Raw genomic sequence first — 24,407 nt, 5'->3', positions numbered from 1 at the left:
GGACAAACACTTTAAGCTAGAGACCATCTTCCAATCAAAATATAAAAACTTTTCATTTAAAAACGATTTTGGGACGTACATATGGTATGTAATACATACTATGTTATACTATGTATAACAAACGCAACTCACAAAAAAAAATTATTAATTAAAAAAAAATTCACATATTATCCTTCCCTAGAAAATTAAAAAAAATCGAAAAAATTTCTTGTCTCTAGATTTTGATGCAGAATGATTCAGAATCGCTCCACAAATCGATTAAGGTATTCCGCTTAAGGATCGGATTATTATTGACGAAGATATAGACATCGCACTGGGCCATATTGTCCCCCATACATTTTTAAAAATGTTGAAGGGGATCCCCTAGAAAATTTGACAAAAAATCGAAAAAATGTCTTGTCTCTAGATTTTGATGCAGAATGATTAAGAATCGCTCCACAAATCGATTAAGGTATTCCACTTAAGGATCGGATGATTATTGACAAAGCTATAGACATCGCACTGAGCCATATTGTCCCCCATACATTTTTAAAAATGTTGAAGGGGATCCCCTAGAAAATTTGACAAAAAATCGAAAAAATGTCTTGTCTCTAGATTTTGATGCAGAATGATTCAGAATCGCTCCACAAATCGATTAAGGCATTTCGCTTAAGGATCGGATTATTATTGACGAAGATATAGACATCGCACTGGGCCATATTGTCCCCCCATACATTTTTAAAAATGTTGAAGGGGATCCCCTAGAAAATTTGACAAAAAATCGAAAAAATGTCTTGTCTCTAGATTTTGATGCAGAATGATTCAGAATCGCTCCACAAATCGATTAAGGTATTCCGCTTAAGGATCGGATTATTATTGACGAAGATATAGACATCGCACTGGACCATATTGTCCCCCCATACATTTTTCAAAATGTTGAAGGGGATCCCCTAGAAAATTTGGCATATTATTGGCAAAAATATAGCCATCCCATGCGTTCTTCAATATTTTGAAGGGATTCCTTAGAGAATTTTACAAAACTCTTTTTTTTAATATAATAGCCCAGCTATTTTATTTAATGCGCCTATTGTATTACCTGCATCGGTTGCTAATTAACCAAAAATAAATAAGAAGCACTTTGGCCATCTTGCCCGCCCAATCTTCCTACTGCCCTCCTTGCCGATGCCGTGTCGCTGCAATTACTCTGATTAATGGCGGTGGGTTCGGAGCCACAGAGAATGCCTGCGGTTTACCAAACCAATACCCTACACCTTGGTTCTTCGTCCTTTTTCCCTTGATTGCCGGAAAGGACAAATGAGGATTCAGGGAACTGGGAATGACAGTCGAACGGACACTTTTTGCCCGTCCAACTTTGGCAGGCAGAAACTGCAAACGCAAATGAAATTAGTCAAAACTATTTGGGCAATTCCGTGGCAATGAGGCGGTTTCGCACTCCTTTGAAATTTTCAACAGGCATCGATAATACAACACTGAAAGAAATAGGTAAAAGTTAAGACTATGAAATTTATAGTTTTCTTTCTCTTGTATCCTGAATACAGTATATTTTTCTTTTGATTAATTTATTAAAATTATTTCTTTGATTTATTAAAAAAGTGACTTTAATCCTGTGCTTTTCCTATGAATTCACATTCAGATTTTCCAATGCCAAGTCAAGTTCGTGACGCGCGTTATTTCTAATTAGATTAGGGTGTGTCCAAGAGCCCTGACCACGCCCTAAGCTGATGGCCCGTCTCGTACGGACTGGGCCGATTTGATTGCCATTTGGTCGCCGGCCGACTTATTCGTTTTGCAGTAATTTTAATTGAAAAAATTCTTCAATTTTGCCATCCATCTGACGGTCAGGTCGGCCATGGCCCGTTCTCATCTCTCATCCGACAGTCGAAGAAATGTAATTAGCCCCTCCCCCGGTTGTCTGTTTGTGTCAACTTTTCAATTAAATATTCATAAAAAATGCAATTTTCCAGCCACTTCGCAGGGCGGAAAGATATTTTGCAATTACTTCTAAGTGCCTGCATAAGGTCAGGCGCCTAAATGGTAATTATGTGATTGATTTTTCGCAGGGATGGGATACTTTATAAAAAATAATAAAATTTATGAAGTAAGTTAATTTAGTAAGTAAAAAATAATAAGAACAACATTTACATCAAAAAAGTTGTTAGATGAGGTCGCTATTTTAAATCATATTTTATTCATATATGTTTCTTTAATTGTCTTATTTTAAGTAAAATTCTAAAAAAAATTTGCTGATAATTAATAATTATTTTTGTATCTTAATGTCTTCACAAAAGTCTACTCTGTCTACTTTTTAGACAAAAGTCTAAAAAGTCTAGTCTGTCTAAAGTCCACTGTCTCTGAAATTCTACAGGGTAAGGGTAATGCATAGCTTGGTTTGAGGAATCTTTAATTAAATTGGTCAGCTGAATTGGTCAAAACCAGAAGCGAAAGGTGGTGCTAATTTTAGCAGCGCCAATTCTTTGTCTTGCAGTTCACGTGCCCTTTGTGCAACAGAAATGGCGGTAATTAATCATTTCTACTGCGGTTAGTCGACCACCATTCGATTCCAGCTCGCTGTTTGGCGTGACGTGCGAATCGCGGTAGTTATTTGAACTACTCCAGCTAGTTTAATTAAAAGCCACAGCTCGCCCTCTGCGGCAATTGGTGTGAGTTATTGGTCGGCGATGATTTGCTACTTTCGTGCTCACATTGTCACTGGCACATGTTGTGGGTCGTTTGATTGTGGCCATAATCACAGAAGGCATCTACTTCACGTACATTGTGCGCAGGAGGGCGAAAAACTTGTAGGACAGCTGCAGAAGCTGAGGGTGTTAAAAGGTAAGAGGTTATCAAATAAACAGTTAGGTATTTTTCATTTTAGCTCACATCGGATACGGTGACCAGTGACACATTTAGGAATATGGTGGCTTTCAGTCGACTGGGCTGCTGGGATCTCTTGATGACCAGGACTAACATCTTCCGATAGCGTATGTCTGCATTAAACCAGTCTTGGTTGTACACTGCCTGACCTATGTTGCCGCTCTGGAAATTTGAGTTAGAGCTTTGAAAGTTGATTTAAAAACAAGGACCTTTGTCTTACCGCATCTAGCAACCGCTGGGCATAAGTGGTAATCATAAAGACCTGAACCATGGCGCAAAAGAGGAATAGGACCAGCATGACCAGGTTGTCGATTTTGCCGCCTATGGTCATCTGGAAACCCACAAAGCAAATAATGAACGATGAGGACACAAAGTTGCATAGCAGCGATACACCGAATATCTCATTAATGTCCTGGCAGAGATTTAGCAATCGCTGATGGTAGGCCACTGCAGCCTGGAGAAATTGTAAATCCTGCTGTGGCGACGCTGCTCCCGCTACATGGGCTTCAATTTTATGCCCCAAGCGAATGAAGTGCATCACCAGAATAGTTACCAAGGCACACATAAGCATATCAGCGGCCAGTTGCCCGGAAAGGCACGCCTGCCCGCCAATATTCTGGGCCACATACATGAAGTAGTAGGTGTTTCCGGTGCTCCAGTCCCAAGGCACCCAGCTGTAATAGGGTAGCATCCGCTCGAAGCTTCGTATACCCAGCCAAAAGTCGCAAACAAGCCAATAGACGGCCCAGTAAAGGTTATACGTCCAGATCAGAACCATATGCATGCTAAAGTAGAAGATGCTGTATCTGCTGTAGCTACTCAAATAATCCTTGATTGCATATCCTTCCTGTTGGTCTGCTCGCCTAGGGTGCAGTTTCTCCATTTCGCATACCACGTGAGTGGTTTTGGCTCTTTGTCGCCAAATGTGCCAGATCTTGAGATCACCAACAACCACAAAACCGATAAAGGACATGTTCATGGTCGCCTCCAAGAAGTTACTGCCCTTGCCGATCGCCAGAAATACGTAAATAAGCTCTGAGACGAGCACCACGTTCAGGTTAAGCATTTGTGCAATGAAGAGCCAGTGGAGTAGCTGCTCCTTTCTCTTGCTGTTTTCCTTATGGTCGTAGGCCAGCATTCCAATGGATAAGTAAAACTTATTAGCATACTTGAGAAAATCGTCAAGTAGAATAGGCTTCGATGTCTCTGGCTTTTCGGCTGTTTGACTTTTCTCCGGAGTTTCCATTTTTGATTGCCTACTTTTCCGCGCCGCTGGTCTTTTATATGGGATTCGAAATTAGGGCTAAACCGAGACCGCCATGGTCGATGATTTAATAATTTACTGTTGCCACACACTCTGGACAATTGTCACGCCCACTTGATTAGCATGTACACGGCGAGCATCTCTCAATTAGGGCGTTGAGAACCCGTACACTTGGTCGTGGGAGGGCGTGTCTAATTGAGCCTAAGTCGAAATCGATGACTCCCCCAATTAAGTGACTCTTAGTTGCCCACAAATGTCAGCGATTAGTTCCACCTCCGACGGCCATTCGAATGCTAATGTAATGTTGTAATGTTCATTGCTGTGGCTAAGAATAGATTTTAAATCCAGACGGAATTTACAACGAAAATATTGTATCTTCCAAAATGTAATCAATGAATCACTTATTTAATGAAAACGGAAATACACAAAGGTATGAACAGTAACCTGAAATAAAATAAATCATAGTCTAAGAGTCCCCTTATATTTGATGTATTCAAATGCTTATCCATTCTCTGCGTTTTTTATAAGAACATTTTCAACTTCCACAAAATGGATTTTTATGTAGTGGCTGTTTTGATATTTCAAGAGTATTTGGAGCGACATTTATGTCCTTCTTTTATGGCTTGTTTTGTTCCGGGTCTTGGCCAGCACGATACACAATGTCCTCTTGTTTTTGTGTCTTGACCCACTTGTCTCTCTGTGTGTGTGAGAGAATCTGCCTGACTTCGGGCCTTGGTTTTTGCCTATTTCCTGTTTACACACATCAAGATGGCACTGCATTCGAATTCCCATTTCTTCTGGATAACTGAGACACAGCTCATGTCTCTGGGATCAAATGTTTTTCCGTCTCCGAATAATGCAAAAGTTTGCCTCATTCTTTACAGGGCTTGTTTATTTGCTCGTTTGTTTTTCATTCCAAGGCGGAGATGAGTTGCCTGGTATGTTGCAATTAAATTCGATTTGAGTCACTCTCATCCTGTCGCTGCTCCGTTTCTGAATCTGTATCACAATTGGACTCTGACTAACTGACCTCATTTGCGTATCGCATTTCTAATGAAATTTACATGACTAGTCCGCCGCAGCAATGTTAATGAAGAGCATTTATACGCATTTCTCTGTGTGAGTGCATCCATGTTGATGTATGAGTGGAAGCACATACATATGTGTATGTGAGTCCTGCTGCGTGCATGTGAATATATTGCCATATGAGATTTATTCTCAAATGCAATTAGCATTTTAAATATATCTCACGCAACACACAATTTTTCACTTCTTAATGGCATTTGTAATGTTAAACCAAAATTAATTTAATAAATTGTAACTGCCACATGACGCGTCTGTCACTGTTATGTAATTTTAATGCATTTCTATTTCCCATTTAAAGTTTTTGCTGCAAAAAGTTAATAAGAGAAAAAAGTAGTCATAACAAAAACTAATTTGCAAGCTATTTTATTGATTTCAATTAACTAATTTTTTTAGTTACTTTTTCTAATTAAAAGTAATAAAAAATTTGGTAATTGAATGAAATGAAATATTAAAACTACTCAGTAGTTTTCGTGGTTAGATATTTGTATACAAAAAAATGTTTATCTTTTATAATGACAATTATTTTGAACAGTGTGTGCTTCTGTTTTTATTTGAAAATATCTATGAAGTACTTGTGAAAATGGCTTGGATAAGTTTTTAAACCGGATAAATGCAGTTTATTTCAAGAGTCTTTGAAAGAATCAGTTTATTGTTAAAAATGTAAAAGTTCGCAGGAATTTATTTTATTTTATTAAAAAAAGCTCTATTACGGATAACCTAACCACATATATGAGTTTGAAATATATTTGTTGTTTCTATTTCAAAAACCACATTTAGGCAAATGAGAGCAAAATAAGATTATAAGCTCAATTTTTAGTTGGATTTTAGGTTGAAATTTTGAGGGGAAAGTGCTTTCGCTTTTTGGAAGCACAGTTTTTGCAGCTAATACTTATGCAGATTAATCTGCATGCCTATGGTATCCGTACGAATGCCCCTTGGGGTGTGGGGCAAGGTCCTTGAGTTTCCGTTTTGCATTTTTGGGGCCGACCCCATTACAGAGGGGGTTTATCTATGGCGAAACCGAGAGACAAAAAGGAGGTCGGTGCGCCAATTTCCTGCCCCTTTACTTTTTGGCCCACACCACAGTAAACAAAGCAATTATGTGTGTATGTACCTGCAAAAAATATATACATATGTATATGCATTTGTACATACCACAGCGGGTATTCTTCCACAGCCTGTACTGCTGGTTGTGTGTTCGCCAAAATACTTCGTTGTTGGTTAGTTTGTTGCACTGTTGCATATTATCAAAAACATTTGTAGCAGGAAAACAGAGCTTCGGACGAGTTTCAGTTTGGTCGAAGGGATGTTTTTGGAACGGGGTGCGGAAGGGCGTCCATGTGTATATTTTGGCTGCTGGCATTTTTGAATGTTTGCCAAATGTTGTTGGCTTTGGCGTAATTGTTACACCAACAGTGAAATGTGCAATGATAAGGCCGCGATGTGTTTTTTCCCATCGCCATCCTGTTTTTTTTTCCCTCTCCTCCTAACATTTCTATTATTTTTTCGCCAAGCTGCCATTGCCCTCTGCTGGCAGTGTGCCACTTTCTGTGGCACTGCACACATGCTCGGGGTGTCCTTTCCCCTTGTCTAATGTGGCCAACATAATAAACTTAATTTGAGTGGAAATGTTGAGTAATAGAAGCCGATGCACAATGAAAATGAATAACTTGTTGAGAAAATGTCATTGACCTTTGATTATAATTATAATAATAATTATTTGACATACCATAAGTTTTAAACTTCTTTTCTTTGAACATTTATGTTTTAATGGCCTTTATTTTTTTAATATTTAAGCAGTTATAAAATTCCTTTAGTTGAGATTATACAGTTATATGATTATTTTATGCATTTTCTTTGCTTTTGCCAGTTTATGATTCTTTGGAAACACCTGCAACTGTTGTGATTTAATAATCCTCACATGGGCACGCTCAAAATAAGTTCAAAACATATTTCAACCCATTCGGCTGACTTCAGTTCTACAAACTTTTTTTCCCAGAGACGGGAAAAACTTTTCTGGCTGCCAGTTTATTGGGCTTTTACGTGGGCGAGAGAGCTTCCACGTCTGAGGACCAAACTCAATTTTAAATGCCTTTTTCTGGTATTTAACTAATTTGCTTAATATTTCGCGAGCTCTCGAAAAATTTGACTGCGCGTGAAAATTGCCAAGTGGAAAATAAATGAGGGGGTGGATGGGAGTCTCAGACTCCTCCGGCTGGCAGCTGCTAGATCCTTATAATATTTATCCTTGTCACCCACACATATGCGAATCGTTCCGACTGACTTTGACGCTTGCTGAAGTGTCTGTGTGAGTGCGTGGGTGTATTTTGAGCTTTGTTATGTTTTGATTAACGGCAAATCAAATCAAACGAGATAATGACTCGGAATGGAATTACTTATGTGTGCACTCAATGAGCTATGCAGTGGATCTGGCGCATAGTTAATGCTTTAATGCCTTTAAAGCAGCTTCGACATATTGCTCATACGCCGTGTGACATCGTATATCATTCATCGCATCAGGGAATTTATATTTCTTTTTTTTAATTTATGACCCAAACGCACTAAGGAATTCCAGTGTGAAGTTGTCTAATACCCATGCTGGACAAAAACAACAGCATTGGTGTTAATAATAATTATAACAAATGCTCACCATGACCTAAATTTCGCACGGACATGCTCTCCAGTGCAGGCTCTCACTAGAGAGACGAACAGCAAATTATTGTTTAAATATTAAACAAACACACTACACACACATGCAGTATGAGAAACAATGCATTTTGTGGGGCAAATACAATGGGGAGATAAACAAAGCCCAGCGACAGACTAAGGACCAAATTTGCATAAATTAAAGAACCCCAAGCTCATGCCAGATACATTCGTTGCGACTCATAATGGAGTTTCGGATAGTTGGGGAACGATTCGAACGATCGATAGAATTTGTTTTAAATTAACTTTGAACAAAATGGGAAGAGTTGTGGTCAAAATAATGGGTAACAAGAGTAAGTCTCTCTATTTAGCTCTTACACTGAATTTGATGTAAAATACACAATGATATTACAACAAAATTCCTTTAAAAGGAAAGGAAATCGGGACTTTATTTATGTTTTTTGAAATTTAAAAATGCTAGTTTTTACTACTAAGGTGATATTTTAATTTAGAATACAAATTTATATTTAACATTCCTATGGTCTCAAATTTAGCAAAAGTGCTTACCTTAAGAACCCTGACTCTTGAGTCTCATATGTATAGATTGCTTTGTGCAGCCATCCAAATTAATAATTGTTCGATGGTATGACTATAATCATCATTATTGTCTGGCTCATTTGAGAGAAATGCCATTTCCAGTTTCACTCGAAATCCCTTCAATGGTTTCACCCAAGACCCGAAAGTCTTACCACACTTATACCACTCGAAATATTTACATATATACGTACAAATGTACGTGGATGTACATATATTGGCTCACATGGATTTATATTCACATTTATTCGTCACAGCTTGACTTCAATTGCAAAATTGGCTGCTCCTGCGACCAGAGTGGGCCTTTTTGTAAATATTTTATACTGGTTCCATTCTGGTCTGTGGTCATCTCGTTTGTGAGGTTATAAAGTTAATGAATTGCATTTTAATATGTATTATGACCCTGTCACTCCCTTCCCATATTTTGCGAAAGCCTTCGGCCATCTCCTCGACTTAATAATCTTTAAAACGGAAGCCTTGATAGAAAAGTGAGGGTTGATTAAATTTAGTTCATAGATGACTGCTTTTCCAATCCGTATTTTGGGGCGGATTTTCATAACCCACACACGTTCGGACACACCTGCACATTGCGATAAGCTAAGAGGAAATTCGCATTCGACTGGCGACCCCTTTGCGTCGATGAGGATATTCAGACCGAACTCGATTCCATGCATTTGTCATAATTGGCAACAAAGTGTGCTTTTCGCCCCCACTATCCCCATTCGACACCCACACCAATCCTACCACCTCGACGGCACACTTGCACTAATCGCATCAGGAGCTCCTTGGCAGAGTTGCATTAAAGTTACATTTCACCTAGCTGCCCCCCGAGTTGCTGCCACCTAGTTTTGGGTGAACTATATTTCCAACTACACTGTTAAAAAATGTATTTCCTTTCTAATTCATTTTTTTTTGTAACAAGGGACAATATTCAAAACCTTGTAGACCTCAATAAAATGAACGAAATATCTTCCAGTTAAAATTTAAATCCAATATTAAATATTTTTTGTCAGTCTAGCTTTCAACTCTTTTTCGCCTTCACCTTTAGGATTCAGGACCCCCCCACATCTGCCTTTGTCACGTTTGCGAGTTGTTCCTCAATTTTGCGCATCGTCATATGTTTGCCATTGTGCGCGCCACGTGCGTCCTGGCTGGGTCCTTGCCCGCATCCTTCGACTTCTGCATCCTTTTGCCATCTTCCCCAGGATTTTCATTTTTGTCGTCGTCGTCCTTGTGTGTTTGTCATCGGCAGACCGCATTTTTAATATGCGCATAAATTGGCTGACATTGATGGATCCTAATAGAGTTGCAGTTGCCACGGTGTCTCCGGCAGCGGTGGAGGTACAAGCGTTAGGAATGCAGACAACAGACGCACAGTGGTTCTTTATAAATTATTCTAAAGTTAAAACAATATAAATTTTACCTAAAATATCTATATATTTTTTTAGTAAATAATAATCTTTAATCTTTGAAGTACACAAAAATCTTTGCTAAAGTATAATGCAGTCTATAATAGCCATATGTATTATAGTGCCATAGTGCCCTGGAATGGAACATCATCCTGCACGCTGAGAAGGCGTGGCTGCCACTTGGCTTTGTTGTTGCAGCTGTCGTGTGCAATGAATACATAAGTGAGCTGTCCATATCGACCGGATCGGAGGTCTTCTGTTGAACCCGGCCGGATTGGTTTGTGTGACTCAAGACCCTGATTACCATTCGATTGCGCCCATCTTCAGTTTCAGCCGCCTCCTTTGTGCACGTCCCTGTGATGAAAGTAATTAATTATGGGTCGGCATAACCCCTGCTGACCCTGCTGCTCAATGTACTGGCTGCAATCGCAAAAGTCCAGGCCAAATGTCGAGTTTCCCTTTGATTCCTCCATCTCCCCATTGAGGGGATTTTCAAACATTTGCATATTAAAACTGCTGCTGAAAGATGCGAGCAAAGTAAATTGTAATTGAGTGTAAAAACATGTGTACATCAGCAACGACAGATAAATACTCATGCATACATATGTATGAATGAGATTCAGGGGCGTGGCCACTTACCTTAAATCATAATCATCATTGGAGCTGAAATGAAGACGAATAAGCTGCAGAAATGTATGTAAGTTGTTCTTAAATTTTTATTATATGCCAGACGTTGGGGCTTCTGTGTCCCATTCTTGGTTTTTCCACAACGACACTTCTAAGCGGATTTTCAGACTCTCAAGGGTATTAGGATGAACCTTAGTAGAGGTTTCTTATTTTATTAGAATCTTTTGTTTTTAAAATAAACCTAAAATTTACCTCAAATACTAAAATTTTAAATAATTTTATTTACATATATAGCAGACATATTTGATTTATAATGTTAGCATTTTAGTTCACCCTGCAGAGACACCTCCGTCTAGGGGTTCTTTGAAGTAAAACTTTGTCCTGCACACTCTTAAAGCGATGAATACATTTTTTACGCAGCATCATTGGATGGGTCGAGGGGACTGTACCATAAGTGGGTTGGGGAGAAGCTGACGATGCCTATCAATGTGTGCCTCGTCCCGGGCGCAACATTTCGAGCGTAAATTGTAAACTTTTGATTGGATTGTGCAGCAAGTGGCATGTGCGGTTGCGTTTTCGGGCGACGTTTATGCGGCGTATACGCAACGTGCGTTAAATTATTGGAGAATAAAAATCACACTGGCAACACACCCCCAGTGGTAAATGCCTCCCGGTTACCCATATACCCGCTGGCATGGCCCTAACGTAACTCATTAAAAACTTTTCCAAACTGTGTTTTGATTTGATTCAGCTCGGCGATCTCGGTTTCAGGCCCAATTCGCTCGCTTACCTGAGCGGGAGCTGCAAAACAAAGTTATAGGCTAATGGAAAAAATTCAAAATAATATTTACATACGGTTATTAAGAAAAGTTTAAGAAAATTTTTCAATAGGCGTTACATTTGAAACAACATTTTGAAAGTTACATAAATTGAGTTATTATAATGGCTTGTTAAAAGTCTATAATTATTATTTTCTTTTAAGCTATTTTACCTCATCCTTTAACATTTCAGCTAAAATTTTTGTATTTTTGTAATTATACATTTATCATCCTGAGTAGAGCTTAGTCCAATCCTTGCAATCCACCATTAATTAAGTAATCGTCAAACCAGAAACAAACCGCCAAACAAACAGTGCATAAGCGATTTGTGATCTATGCCCTTGGTGTCCTGTCCCTAACCAGCCCCTGTCTCTGCCCCGCCCTCACCCAAACTGACAGCTGTCTGTCATCTGGGCCAAAACACAAAATCAATCAACGTTTGCCATACGCCGCCGCCGGCGCAAAAGTTGTCTATGAAAACGCATTTTCATTATGAACTTGCCACCGCGCTGCTCCGCTCCGATGCCCCAGACCCTATTTCAAGCTCCCCCTTCCTTGCAGCGCCAGATAGCGCCATGTTGCTTATGAAACTTTGCCAACATTATCTTTTTGCGGCTGTCATATATTTTCCCAGGGTCCCAGCTACTACTACTTTGACTTGGTTGTTTGGCCTTGTTTCGGCTTTGTTTTGCTGTTTATTGGGATTTAATCTGCCACCCTCAAGTTTGGGGCGTCTTCGTTCCTCGGCTCGGTTGCCTTATCAAAAATCAATTTGTTCAACATTCACTCGAACTACTAGGGCAAAAAAAATGCTATTTGTGATTTAATGGAGGGTCCTGAACAGGACAAAGTACGACTGACTGCGTAGGACGACAAATTTATGCATTAAAATAAATGCCAAGCGTAAGCACACATTTGCGCAAACTTTTCCATTTGGGCAGCCGGAAGTTTCAGCTTGATGCTTTTGAAACTGTTTACGGAGTGTTGTGCAACAAATGCAGTCACAAAAAGCTGACTTCAAAAGCCACAAAAAATGATTTTCTAATTTCCACATGCCATAAAAAGCAGTTGCAGAATGCGATACAAAACGAGAAGGGCAGAGCGGGGGGTCGGCATTGCAATTTACAAGAAAAACAGAACAAAATGCGTAAAAAATGAATGCCAAAGGATAACCGTTTTGAATGCAAAAAGTGAAAGGATAAAGAAAAACTATATCAAAATATCATCTGGGTGCTATGGCAACAAACTTAATTGGAATTTAAGCATTTAAAGTACAGTAGCTTTTATAATATAATATATTTTTTATATAATAGTCAACTACAAGTTGACAAAATGTAAACTAAAAAAACTTTGCATTCTTTGTTTTTTGGAAAATTAAAGTTTCAAAGCGAAAACAAAACAATTGACCTCACATTTCAATGGAAGTGGAATTTCCTTTTTGGATTGTCGCCATTGACATTAGTGTCGGTGAGCACCAACAAGAGGAGCTCCAGCGGCAGCTGCAGCAATGGTGCAAAGTCAGGATAACGATTGAATAGAGTCCTCGGCTGAGCGCGCGGGCATAATTCCGCCGGAAACGGATGTTGGTTGCTGTGGACAAGAAGCCATGTGTCGCTGGCAAGCGGACGTACATAAGTGCCTTATTGGAAGGCCATGACACAATGTTCGAAGTTGAGGCTGATAATCAGATTTCCCCACCCAACTAATCGGAGAAGTAGAGGCAATGATTGACAATCCGACAATGACTCTGATGAGCAACGGGGGTGAGGAATGGGCCAGAAGTTAAGATTTCAAAAGCGAATAAGCAAATATTTAATATCATTACTACTATTACCAGAGATTTTTGTGAAATGAAAATGTTAAAAACTACGCATTTCCCAGGATCATTCGAGTGCAGAGATGAGGACTTTAAAACGGCCCACAAATTATTAACAGACAGCAAAAGCAGCAGCAGCAGCAGCAGCCGCAACAGCAGTAACCGAGGCAGGAGCCTGAAAGTCTGCAGCAAATGTTTTTTGGGGCTTACTTGAATGCACAATCATACACACACTCGAACACTCACTCGCACACCCTGGCACGGCACACATCCACACCCACACCGACGCCATTGTACTGCCACGAAACAACAATATTGACAGAGACAATGGCATAATGCATGCAGATGCTATGTTGCATGCGAGTCCTGTTCGTGTGCTGGTGCATGTATGTATATATGTGTGTGTGTGCAAACAATTGCAACAACAGGCGTAACAAGCAGAAAAGTGTCACTGTTTTCTTGGCCGGCAGAGAAGTGGGTGGCGAGTGTTTTTTGGTGGGTGGGTGTAGGCACACACAGTCAACCATCGAGGACAGTTGCATAAACACTTATAGAGCCATTTCGGCATCGTCATCTAAAAGTGCTGCCAGCCACACACACCAACCCACATGTGTGCACACGCTCTCCCAGATACTCCAGTGCATGTATGCTGTTGGTCGCTAATATATCTGTTTTCTTTGTTCTGCCGGACGAACAGGATGCAAAGGAAGAGCTGAGGTATGGGCCCCATGGCATCGAGTGATGTGGAGCAATTTCTAACGATTGCCAGCCCTTTTCAGATTTCGCAACTTTCCTTACACAGTCAGCAGGCAAAGGTTGACTTTACAACTGATGAGTTTGGTAAACTTTCCAGAAGAAATTGGAGAATTGGTAAAAGAAGGTCAATTGAGGAAAGGTCTATATGAGTAACCGAAGCATAATAGGTTCTCAATTAGGCAGGATTTGTGAAATTAATAGCCATGAAGCTATTCTAAGCTTCCATTTATATTTTTGTTATATTTTTTCATATGGTACCATTGTCACAGAAAGAGCATCAAAGAGAAAGTGATTGGAGTAAAAGGCATTGTATTTTTTGAGTTGGACCTTTAATCGCAGGAATTCAGGACCACATAACTGAAACCATAACCGAGGACAAATGCTCGACGGGTGGTTAAGAGCACTTTCCGCTCCCATCACCTGTTGTTCGGTTGGAGCAATTATTTTTGAAATATTTGGCCATGTTGGCCATGTTGCTGGCATACAATATGATCATCAAGCTGTGAGATGCCAAGACACAGGAACACCCGAGGAGTGCAAATAGTTGGCATAACTTATTCGGCTGCTGGTGCTGTTGCTGCTGCTACTGTGTTATCATTTAATTAAGTTTTCTTTAATTAAGTCGGCATGTGGAGTGGAGACCGCAGTGATGGCAGCGGCAATGTTGCTGCAACACGCAGTGCCGGCAGCAACAGCAAAAGCAACAATATCGGAGTGGCATCTCTGCTTAATTAATGCACGTTAAGGGGGAGAAGGCAGGGGATGTGAGTGGGTGTGAAAATGTTGTGTGTGAGCTGAATTTTCGCGAATTTTCACACACTACCTTCTTTGCAGTCGACTAAACACTTCGAAAATGATTTTCTGCCACTGCCACTGCCACTGCCACCGGCACACGGTGCTTCGTATGTGCTAAAGTGGATTTTTGCATTCGAGCTGAAGTTGAGCACTTTAAATTGTGCATTAGCCGTGGGCCGCCAGGACCTCCCTGCGATCCGCCGACTCTGTGACCCAAAAAATGTGCATGTCACAGTTGCCACAGCAATGACTCCCAAGGTGAATGTTTCATTTTCGTTTTGCCAATGTGTTGACAGACCCACACACCCCACCTCCACACTCCCACGCACCCTGGCCTATTTACATATTGATCTTTCGCGGTACATATGCACACTGACGGAAAGCCAGGAGGACGAACTGACGGACAATCATAAATAGTGATGCTTCATGCTACGTGGCTGGTTATAATACAATTGACTTTTAACAAAGTTATTGATTTTGTGGTGATTATTAACTATTGACAAGAACCTCAGTCATAAGAAATTCTTATCACTTTCACTTTTATTTGAAAATTGCAATCTTTGGCATCACTGGTCATAATGACACGTCATGTGCCATACTGCATGCCTGCATGGTAATTGCAACATTTCGCTCGACTTTGTCCTTGCCAACTGTCTCAGCTGTGTCAGCTGCAACAATGGCACTGGATGCGATGCATCTGCAACTGCAACTGCAGCTGCTGCACAATGGGCCCAAACATATCCCCCAGGATGTGTTGTCACAATTGCGCCCCCTCGCCCTTACTTTCACCATTACCCCTTACCATTATCCACTCTCTCCGACTCCTGGGAGGACAACAGAGTTCAATGTTCAGGAACTCTCTGGGTCACCTTGCTGATGGGTCAATCGATGCTTAAACGCCGGATGGGTAGATGATTGTGTTGGGGCGATTGCAGCCAAAAGTTGACAAACTACGGAACCAACAGTTTGCAACTCCATTGGAGAAATGCAGTTAAGACCTTCGGGCGGACTTGGTCTGAGCCCCCTGCCATACCTTCGACCTCTTTCCTTCTTAGCCAATGGAACCCTCTTTTGTGGATTATCTCGGCGTGTTGGCCATTGCACTGCGCTTGATTACTTTAATGTCCTTTGTTTAATGAGCAACCAAAAAAGAAAAACCTAAAAAAAAGTAATAGTAAGTATAGTAAAGAATAGTAAGTACCCTACTATTAATACTTTTTAGCCAGCATATGCATATATTAGAAACACAAAAAATGTAAGACTATTTCTAGCTTAAGAAAATTATAAATATATATTTAAGTTTTAATGTATTATTTAAGCTGAAATGCTTGTTGCAAGAGTATAAACTAGCGAAACACGAATTAAAAAGCCAGAATAAAAAACTAGCACGAGCTCTTATCTCCCGCAGACTTGCTCGGATTAGGGCACGGAACCCGGCTTGCACTGGGCTAATTACACTGGCCACAGCACTCTCTCTAATTAAAGCCGAATAGAAAAGAATTTGAATAATTTTTATTCCGCTTTTACGCTTTTAGACGCGGCAGCAGCCATCACGATTGAAACAATTCGCGAAAAGCGCTAAACGAAAGTATTTAATAGAGGGACCGAGAGTGGCATCAAATAAAGGAAGCCGCAACATAAAATATTTATGATTCTGCGGTTTGCAGCGGTGCAGCACATTTTTCGGCGATTGGTCAAAGGCAGTGGCAGTAATGGTAGTTGCTTCCAAAGCAAAAAAATAAAACAAAGCATCTGAAACGAAACTATTTGGCGGTGGAAATTGTTGTTTTGGCTCGCTGCAGCCACAAATGCTGTTAAACATAATGTAAACGTTTGTCGATGCCACAGTTAAGAAAAACTAAAAAATACTTTTTGAGGGGAATCCAACCACCTACCCACCACCCACTCAACTTTTTATCACCTGCGGCTGACCGACAAAAGCTTTCTGATGCCCACTTGACTCCCAGAACCTTGGAGGGCGGCCAAGTTGTTTGTGCTTACAGTTTTCGTGTTGGTATCTTCGAGATCCTTCAATACCATACAGGCAAGGGTATATTGACGATAGAACCGTATGAATTGAATAAAGTTCTTGAGTAGTTCCCACACTGCAATACAATAATATTAACCACTTTGTTAGACTATAAGAACCACAATTCCTTTATTAAATTTAGGTACCACACTAGTCGCTTCGTAAAATATAAAAACTTTGTTTGGTTATGGTCGTTTTCATTTGGCAGCGAGAACAGATATGAGAACAGCAACTGAAATGAAACTAGAGGTTGCCAAAGTTTTGCTGGTGTAACTTTGGCCAGATATTTGCCTTGTTTGATTATCTGTTTGCCCTGCTACCTTACTTTGTCCGCTAGCTAGTGTGTGACTGACAAACGTTTATTTGACATGAATTCAAAACAATATTTTGCAACAAACTTGTCCATAAAACGTGTGTACGTACTTCTGGCCATTTCTGGGCTGCAGCTTATAACCGAATTTCAGCAATTTGCACTGAAATGTTAAATATTTATATTTGCAGCAGGGTAACTTAATGCATACAAACATATATATCTAAGAGTAGAGGAACAAACATATCAGCCTCGAAATTAGAAAACAAAGTGCGTTGGGTGTAAAATGGAAATGGGATTGGGACTGCGTCGCAAGGGACTAGCAAGTTTCACAGGCCAAAATTCCAGATGAGGTCAGCAGAGGTAAGTTGAGGTTGCTACCTTAGCAGGAAGCTGGAGCCGAGTTAGGAGCTGGACTCAACTTGTAATTTGATGCAAACAGGTGCAGGTTTTGTCAGGATCCTTTCGCCTTTCACGTGTGTACTAAGTGTGTGTGGTCTGCTAACTTTTGTATTTGCCGAAATGGGCGGGATGCCAGGGTGGCAGGAGTCAAAAGCTTAAATGCACTTCACAGCACAGCAGAGGGAAAAGTTATTTTAAATAAATTTATTTATAACGTTAGAGGAATGCTGCTGCACAGGGCAAGTAAATGTGGCCTGGGTCAACTTTAAGACAACTGCCGAGCTTAAGTCCATTTCCATATTCGTTGGCCCGGTCTCTGTTGTTGCTAATAGTACCAAAGTGCGTCGGTCTGGGTGAGCTAAGCGGCTTTTGCTTACCCAACCGCACACGCAAATGGGGAAATACTCGAATAGGTTGTACTTCTTCCGAGCACTAAATTGGTCGGGGGATCAGAATAATCATTGATTCAGATTTCATAGAAAACCCTCTGGTTTTCAGTTAGGCAAGAAAATGTTAGTAAAAAGAGATTCAAAATAAAAGTTACAAAAAATTTGTTAAATAATTGTTATTCTATAAAATCCCACAAAACTGATGCCTTAGGGTACTTAGAGTCCCATTAAACTCTTTAATGTATATTCGAATTTTATTAAAAACTTGCCAAATGGACGAGTAGCTGTCGCTGGCTTAGACTAATATCCAAACTCAGAGTCAACCTCGAAGTAGGGAGCTCAAAAAGTGCATGAATCGAACTTGAAAATCTGCGTGCAGAGTGCTTGATACGGACGAGGAGAACTTTAAGCCGGAACACCCATACACCCACACGTCCCTGACTCCTTTTTCACCACATTCAGTTCCGGCTGACAGCTGAGACACAAAGCTATGGGGATGAGCCAGAGGCAAAAGCTGAAAAGCAGCGGGATGAGACAATAAACCATTTCGGCTGCAGTTTCTTGCTTTTTACCCTTCCCGCCCGAAAACACCAAAACACCAAAGCAAGAAACGCTCTAAAAACAAGAAAACAGCAAGAGCAACAACGACAGCGACAAGTGGCCTGACAGTTGGCAACAATTGCGAATGTCTGACATTGTTTTCTTTTGGCCAGGCGGTGCTCTTCTTTCGTTTGATTCCCCCGAAGTTGCGGGCTTCCGAACACCCCCAACTCCTTTGGGTTTCATAACCCATTTGCATGTCCACTAAGATGAACTTTCATGGTAACATATTTTTAACAGAACGTTTTTTTCACTGAAACTTGTATTAATCATTATTTACTCATATTTTCCAACATATTAATATCAATCATACGCCCTGTGGGATGATTCAAAAACCCAATAATGAGTATATCAAATTGGAAAGTTAAATAAATTTATATTTAAGAATTTTAAAGTATTCTTACTAAGTGATATATTTTAAAGATAAAATATAGAAAGGATATTTAATAAAAAAAATAAAGGCTCACTCCAATGACTATACTTGTGGGAGAGTAGGTGAGGATTTCCGAGGTTGAAAACACTGCCTCTCTCTCCCACTCGAGTGACGTCAAGTCATGCCGTATAGTTGCACTAATCAAGCAGCACTTGGCAATCAGTGGCCTCATTCAGGCGATGGCCGCAGAGCGGGACTGCTCTAGTCACGCCAACCAAACGATCACCATCCCATCCTCCGGCCGCATCCTGATTACACATTGTTTATCAAATGTCCCCGCCAGGTGGCGACACCACATACTTAATTTCCTGAACACGATGATGAGAATTTTTTTTTTGCTTTTAAATTACATTTCATTGCTTTGTATTTGTTATTTGTGCAACAGTATTTAATTTAGCTCGTGAACTGTTTACGCGCTTAATGTATGTGTGGATAAGGGATGGCAACTGGCAGCTAGCAGTTGGCAGTTGCGGGCGGTGGAGTGCCAAATAAACGCTTAACTGCAGCCACAGCCGCTGGCATGCGTGGTGTAATTACTGAATGTAAATTTATTATGCTCTAGTCCTGGGTATACGACGAATATAAAACACCCAGGGACTGGCAGCATTGTTGGTCCTGATTAAGGATAACCAAATCTCACACTTCTGGCGCCAAATTTCGAATTATGACAACTCAATTTGTCTTGACAAACAGCGAGAATCCCAAGATCCAAATCCGTACTCCAGAAGCTGCTGCCGCCATCAATCAATCTTTATCAACTCGACGAAATTTTCCACTTACCAGGCGTTAATAAAAAACGAAGTCCAAGAGAAGTCCCGAATCGCACTTGCAGCATCTCCTGCCACCGGAACCATTACTCATTTTGGCACTCTCCTGCCTGATAATCACAATAAACGCTTTTAATGACAGAGCTCCACTAACTGACTGACTGCCGAGGTGACAGCGCGATAAAATTCATATTAGAATTTAATCGGGTGTTCAGTCATAACTGTAAAACTGTTTGGCTTTGCCAGTCGTATCAATAAACTTCAATGACTCTGTCAGGATAACGCTGATGGAGATGGAAATGAAAATGGATATGGAGAGGGCCATGGAGATGGAGATGGTGATGGCGATGGAAATGCTTCGTTCCGCTTTCAACGCTGCTTACACTCTGGATATTATTACAATTGCATTGTAAAGGAGCAAATACACTTCAGAAACCCTTGTGAGGCAACGAGGAGTCCCTCTTTATGGACCTCCTGCTGATAAATTGATTTAAAACATTTTGTAAATACTCGTTCTGCTTTACTATGCACACACACAACAATTTATTTATTGGCATTGCCAAAGGACAACAGGCCTTGGGACAACGCTGTCCTAGCTGGTCTCCTGCGATAAGGAGGCGGCCTTTGTCGTTCAATCTGAGCCTCTTTACCTGACCGTCTCCTCCGCCCAGTCAGGTTCTCTCTTTAAATGGGCATTTCGGGCTATTATTGTAGTTTGCCGGAGGGGGCAGACATCCTCGAAGCCCTCCCGCTGACAGCAATTGATTAATAGCTTCAGAAAAATCGACCCCATGGCGTATACTTAATTTATTTGATATGCCATTTGTAAAGATTCCTTAATAATTGAAGCTCAACAAGTGGACAGTAAAAACTTTTAAAGGTCGCGCTAGATAAACTTTTGATGTAAATGACTATAGTTGAATAAATAAAACGCAATTTTATTAAACGATAGATTAAAGCAGCCTTAAACTTTGACCATCAAGTGGCGTAGAAAAACTTGAAACCTTTAAACACGAAACCTAAACCTTTTCAAGAAAGAAAGATTTTCCGATGAAATCATTAAGAGGAAGTTGCTCCTTGGGCAGGACGTGACTCCTGGATTGTCATAATTGCCAGCTGGCAGCCACTATGTGCCAATAGAGTCCATCATTGGGTGTTGATGTTCTCAAGGCGACCACATGCCGGGCCGAGCAGAAGCCAAGTTCGCCACATGGTGGCCCAAAGTCAAGCGATATGAAGTCATAACTTTGTTTTTCCCATGTTAGTCCATCCCTTTGTGCTATTAAGTCGTGTGACGAATGAATGGTGATGCCTCTTGACTTCGTCCTTTATCCAGGCTGTTGGAATAATTAAATAATTTCCTGTAACTGCTACAAATGAAGTCAACACAGACACTTCCGCCGGCCGAATGTCCTTGGGCCGGGTGAAAAGTTTTCCGAGAACAATCCTAGTCCAGAGCTTGAATATACAAATTAAATCGCATCCGCCCCCTAACATCCTGTCAACAATTTCCTGCTCTCTCATCCAGCTTCCCAGCCCTAAAATTTGGCCCTTCAACCATCAAGTTTTTAGTTTAGTAGGCAAAAAGTTTTGAGGTTTTTATTGCTTCACAGGCATTTAAGCAGCAGAAAGTGCAGTTGCACTCGCCGAACTAAAGGACCCCACCGGATGAAGGATCCACAAGGCCGCCCATTACCACCCGTGCAGGCCACACAGATTTGATTGCTGAATGAGGCTCATCATGCTATAATGCCATACCTTGGCTTAAGAAAATTACCAAGCTTTTCCCTCCGCCTCATCAATCCTGATTGATCTCGGTTGAGGATTGCGTGTAGTCGGTGCAAGTGCAGGACAATAAGGAGGAGGTGGTGGCTGCCAACCATGTAATAGCCTGCAGCACACTCAATGCCGAGCCATATTACAGCCTCTAAGGAAGTCTCGACTTGGCCAAAATATCAATAGAAGATGGCCAGGACTGACATTGCCGATTGGGAGCTTAGGCTGCATTGCAGAATAATGCTAATGGGCTGTTCATGTGAACATTTTCAGTTTATGATATGACTTTAAAGATAACCAGTACAACAATATTTTAAGAATATTTTTAGGCTTTAAACTCGGTTTTATAGCTTTGAGAGAGTACTTAATATTCGAGCTGAAAAAATAATCATTTTCTCAACTTGTTTTTGGCTTTCGTCTGGGAAAAGTAAATTTTTGTGGGTCTCTAATGGCAAGTGGTTACGGTCAGAAATGGTTAGTGCTGGCAAATAGAGTCCCATTTGTACGGAAACAATTAGGAGACAATTGATTGTTGTCTAAGCTTTAATGTTGCTGTAACCGAGCCAGGACTTTCCCATCTAAATCCACCCAATTTGGACTTTAAAGACAATGCAGACAGCAGTTCAGTGCCATGCTGTCTGTGGGCCATCCAATCATCCGACCCCATCCGGCAAACGATTTCAATTAAAACGCGAAATCCACTTAATTTTGAATGACAATTAGTGATGGCTAGCAATGTAAATCACCACCGCCACCACCAGCCCTCGTTTTGAGCCCTACCGAACTGTGAGTGTAGAAAAACTCTATAATGACTAAATGACTGACAAAATCAGCAACAAATCACGACAAGCCAGCGCGCAACAGCAACGTCAACAACAAATCAGACAAATTGCATTAAAAATTCCATGGCACTCGAACTGCACGCCCACCACCCTACGGCTAACGCCCACGGCCCTGCAACCTCCCAATTCTATGCATCCCTCTGTGTTGACAGACAGCTACATGAGTGGCTAGAATAGTGCAAGGGAAGGCTTGCTGGTGGGTGGCAAGTGGGGGGTAAGTGAGCGATTAGTGTCGCATCGGTCTGGCCAAATGTCCATTAACGATAGCCATGACGTCGACAACAAATCAAATCAAATCAAATGTACTTTAACACGCTCTAGTCCAAGTATTTAGGCGATGGCTTAAAAAAACGACCAGATAACAGAGCCAAGTGGGCAGTGGGCGGTGGAAAAGGCAAAAAACCAAAACAGTAGAAGTGGTAAATGGTAAATGGAAAATGGCAAATGGAACACGGCCGAGTCCGAGTTTGAGTCTGAGCTTGACAATGAGTGTTCGCCGTTTCCGTTTTAAGTGCTGGAAAATGGAGGTGTTGGCGGGATAAGGGATAAAAAGTGAAGCCCCCTAAAGTTGGAAGTTCTGATTTTCAGACAAAAAACCATATGTTTATATTAATATTTTTTATGAAAAAATATTAGAAAAAAATACCTTTCAATTGGAGCTATAATTTTTTACAGATAACTCATCAATGGCCAATGAATAATTATTTGACATTTGTATTATATTACCATAATATTTGAATTTTTATTTATATTTTATGGACGATTATTCCACAACTTTTCTTTTATACTTTAGCTACGAGGGATAATGGATCATCAAACATAAAAGATAAATATTAAAAAAAAAATGAACTTTATTGTTTTTCATTTTTAGCTTAGAATGACATTTATCCGGTCTTTACTGTTGCCGGGGGAACAGTCCATCAAGTGGCAGCAGAATCGTCTCAAACTCGTTAGTTACAAATTGCGATGACTACCACGACGACTCGAGCTATTGATAAGAGCTGGAAAAATGTTTGGCCAAGTGGGCGACAATTTTAATTTGCTGTGTTTCCAACCGTTTTGTATTTTTCTTTTTTTTTGATTTTCGGTTTTTGTATTTGCCAGCTTAGATCCGGTTGCCAGGCCACTGCGATTGTCGCTGCTACTGCACTTAGCCGTAAATCGTCGCCTCCGCTTCCGGAATCAACGGAAGTGCAACATTTAATTACGCCCAGCATGGCAAACGATTCCGTTTCATTTGTTTTAGTATGTGAATGGTTTCTTCTAACTCCCCAATCGACAGCAAGGACTGAGCATGAATATCGTGTATACGCCATGAGGTACTACTGGGAAATGAACTGAACTGAAAGGACAGCGCGAACAGATTGATGCAAATGCCCAATGCAGATGTCGATGTCGATGAGAAGTCAGCCAGAAACTGGGTTAATTTTGGTCCGCGACTTTATTGCATTCAAAATGGAGCGCAACTATAATCACCAGAGCGGAAATGCCCGGGGAAGGGTTCGGGCCAGGAGTAGAAGGAGGAACGGGAGCTGGGTATATATGAACTCACATATCATGAGCAGCTATGGGAACGGCATCGAATTCAGGGGATCAATCGTGCGTGGAGTTTTAGCCTGGCCAAGGCGCAAAAGTTGCCATCGGTCGTCGTTGGCGACAGCTGCCTGCTCAATGGCCGCAACCTAATCTAATGGCCATGTGCAGAGTTTTGGTCCCTGGTTTCTGACCCCTTCGTTTCTCTTCCGTTCCGTTCCGGCCTGCCTTCCCCCTCCCCGTATATCCTGCAGCTAATGCATCTGTTAGTGCCGCTGTTTTTACCACAACCATTTCGCTCCATGCCGCATAAGCCGCGAGCATTATTTTTGACCGCACGACCAGTGGTCCCGGAGTGTGTTTTTGCCCCATGGCGGCACAAGAACTGTCCAGGAAGAAGTGGAACGACCATTAAAATATTCTTGAATGGGGCTCTTTTAAAAGTTTATTTTGTACTTAAATAAAGTGAAAAGTTTTCCGTCTACTTATGCAAAAAAGTGTTATTAAAAATATAATTTTTAGCTCTGAGCTGGAAGGTAATTATTTTTACGGAAATAGAGCTTGATTTTTGTAATTAAATATTTGTTCAATTATAATTGAACAATAATTATTGTTGAAATTGCATCTACATCATTAAAATG

General features: G+C 40.7%; 1 protein-coding gene across 1 annotated transcript; it reads right to left on the bottom strand.

The window, feature by feature from the left end:
• Nucleotides 1-2,283: 2,283 nt before the first annotated feature.
• Nucleotides 2,284-4,120, bottom strand: Or85d (Odorant receptor 85d). Its single transcript, XM_017243115.3, has 3 exons — nt 3,095-4,120; nt 2,881-3,036; nt 2,284-2,816 (listed from the first exon to the last, which is right to left on the bottom strand). The coding sequence occupies exons 1-3, from the start codon at nt 4,118-4,120 to the stop codon at nt 2,760-2,762; spliced, it is 1,239 nt and encodes a 412-aa protein (XP_017098604.2). The 3' UTR covers nt 2,284-2,759.
• Between the last annotated feature and the right edge of the window lie 20,287 nt (nt 4,121-24,407).

This window comes from Drosophila bipectinata, chromosome 3R (assembly GCF_030179905.1).
Source record: "Drosophila bipectinata strain 14024-0381.07 chromosome 3R, DbipHiC1v2, whole genome shotgun sequence".
Taxonomy (NCBI): domain Eukaryota; kingdom Metazoa; phylum Arthropoda; class Insecta; order Diptera; family Drosophilidae; genus Drosophila; species Drosophila bipectinata.
This window is presented reverse-complemented; position numbering and strand designations above follow the sequence as displayed.

Coding starts and splice junctions, on each gene's coding strand:
- Or85d (XM_017243115.3), bottom strand. CDS start 4,120: ATGGAAACTCCGGAGAAAAGTCAAACAGCCGAAAAGCCAGAGACATCG. Junction 3,037..3,094: donor CCCAGCGGTTGCTAGATGCG/GTAAGACAAAGG, acceptor TCAAATTTCCAG/AGCGGCAACATAGGTCAGGC. Junction 2,817..2,880: donor CACTGGTCACCGTATCCGAT/GTGAGCTAAAAT, acceptor TAACACCCTCAG/CTTCTGCAGCTGTCCTACAA.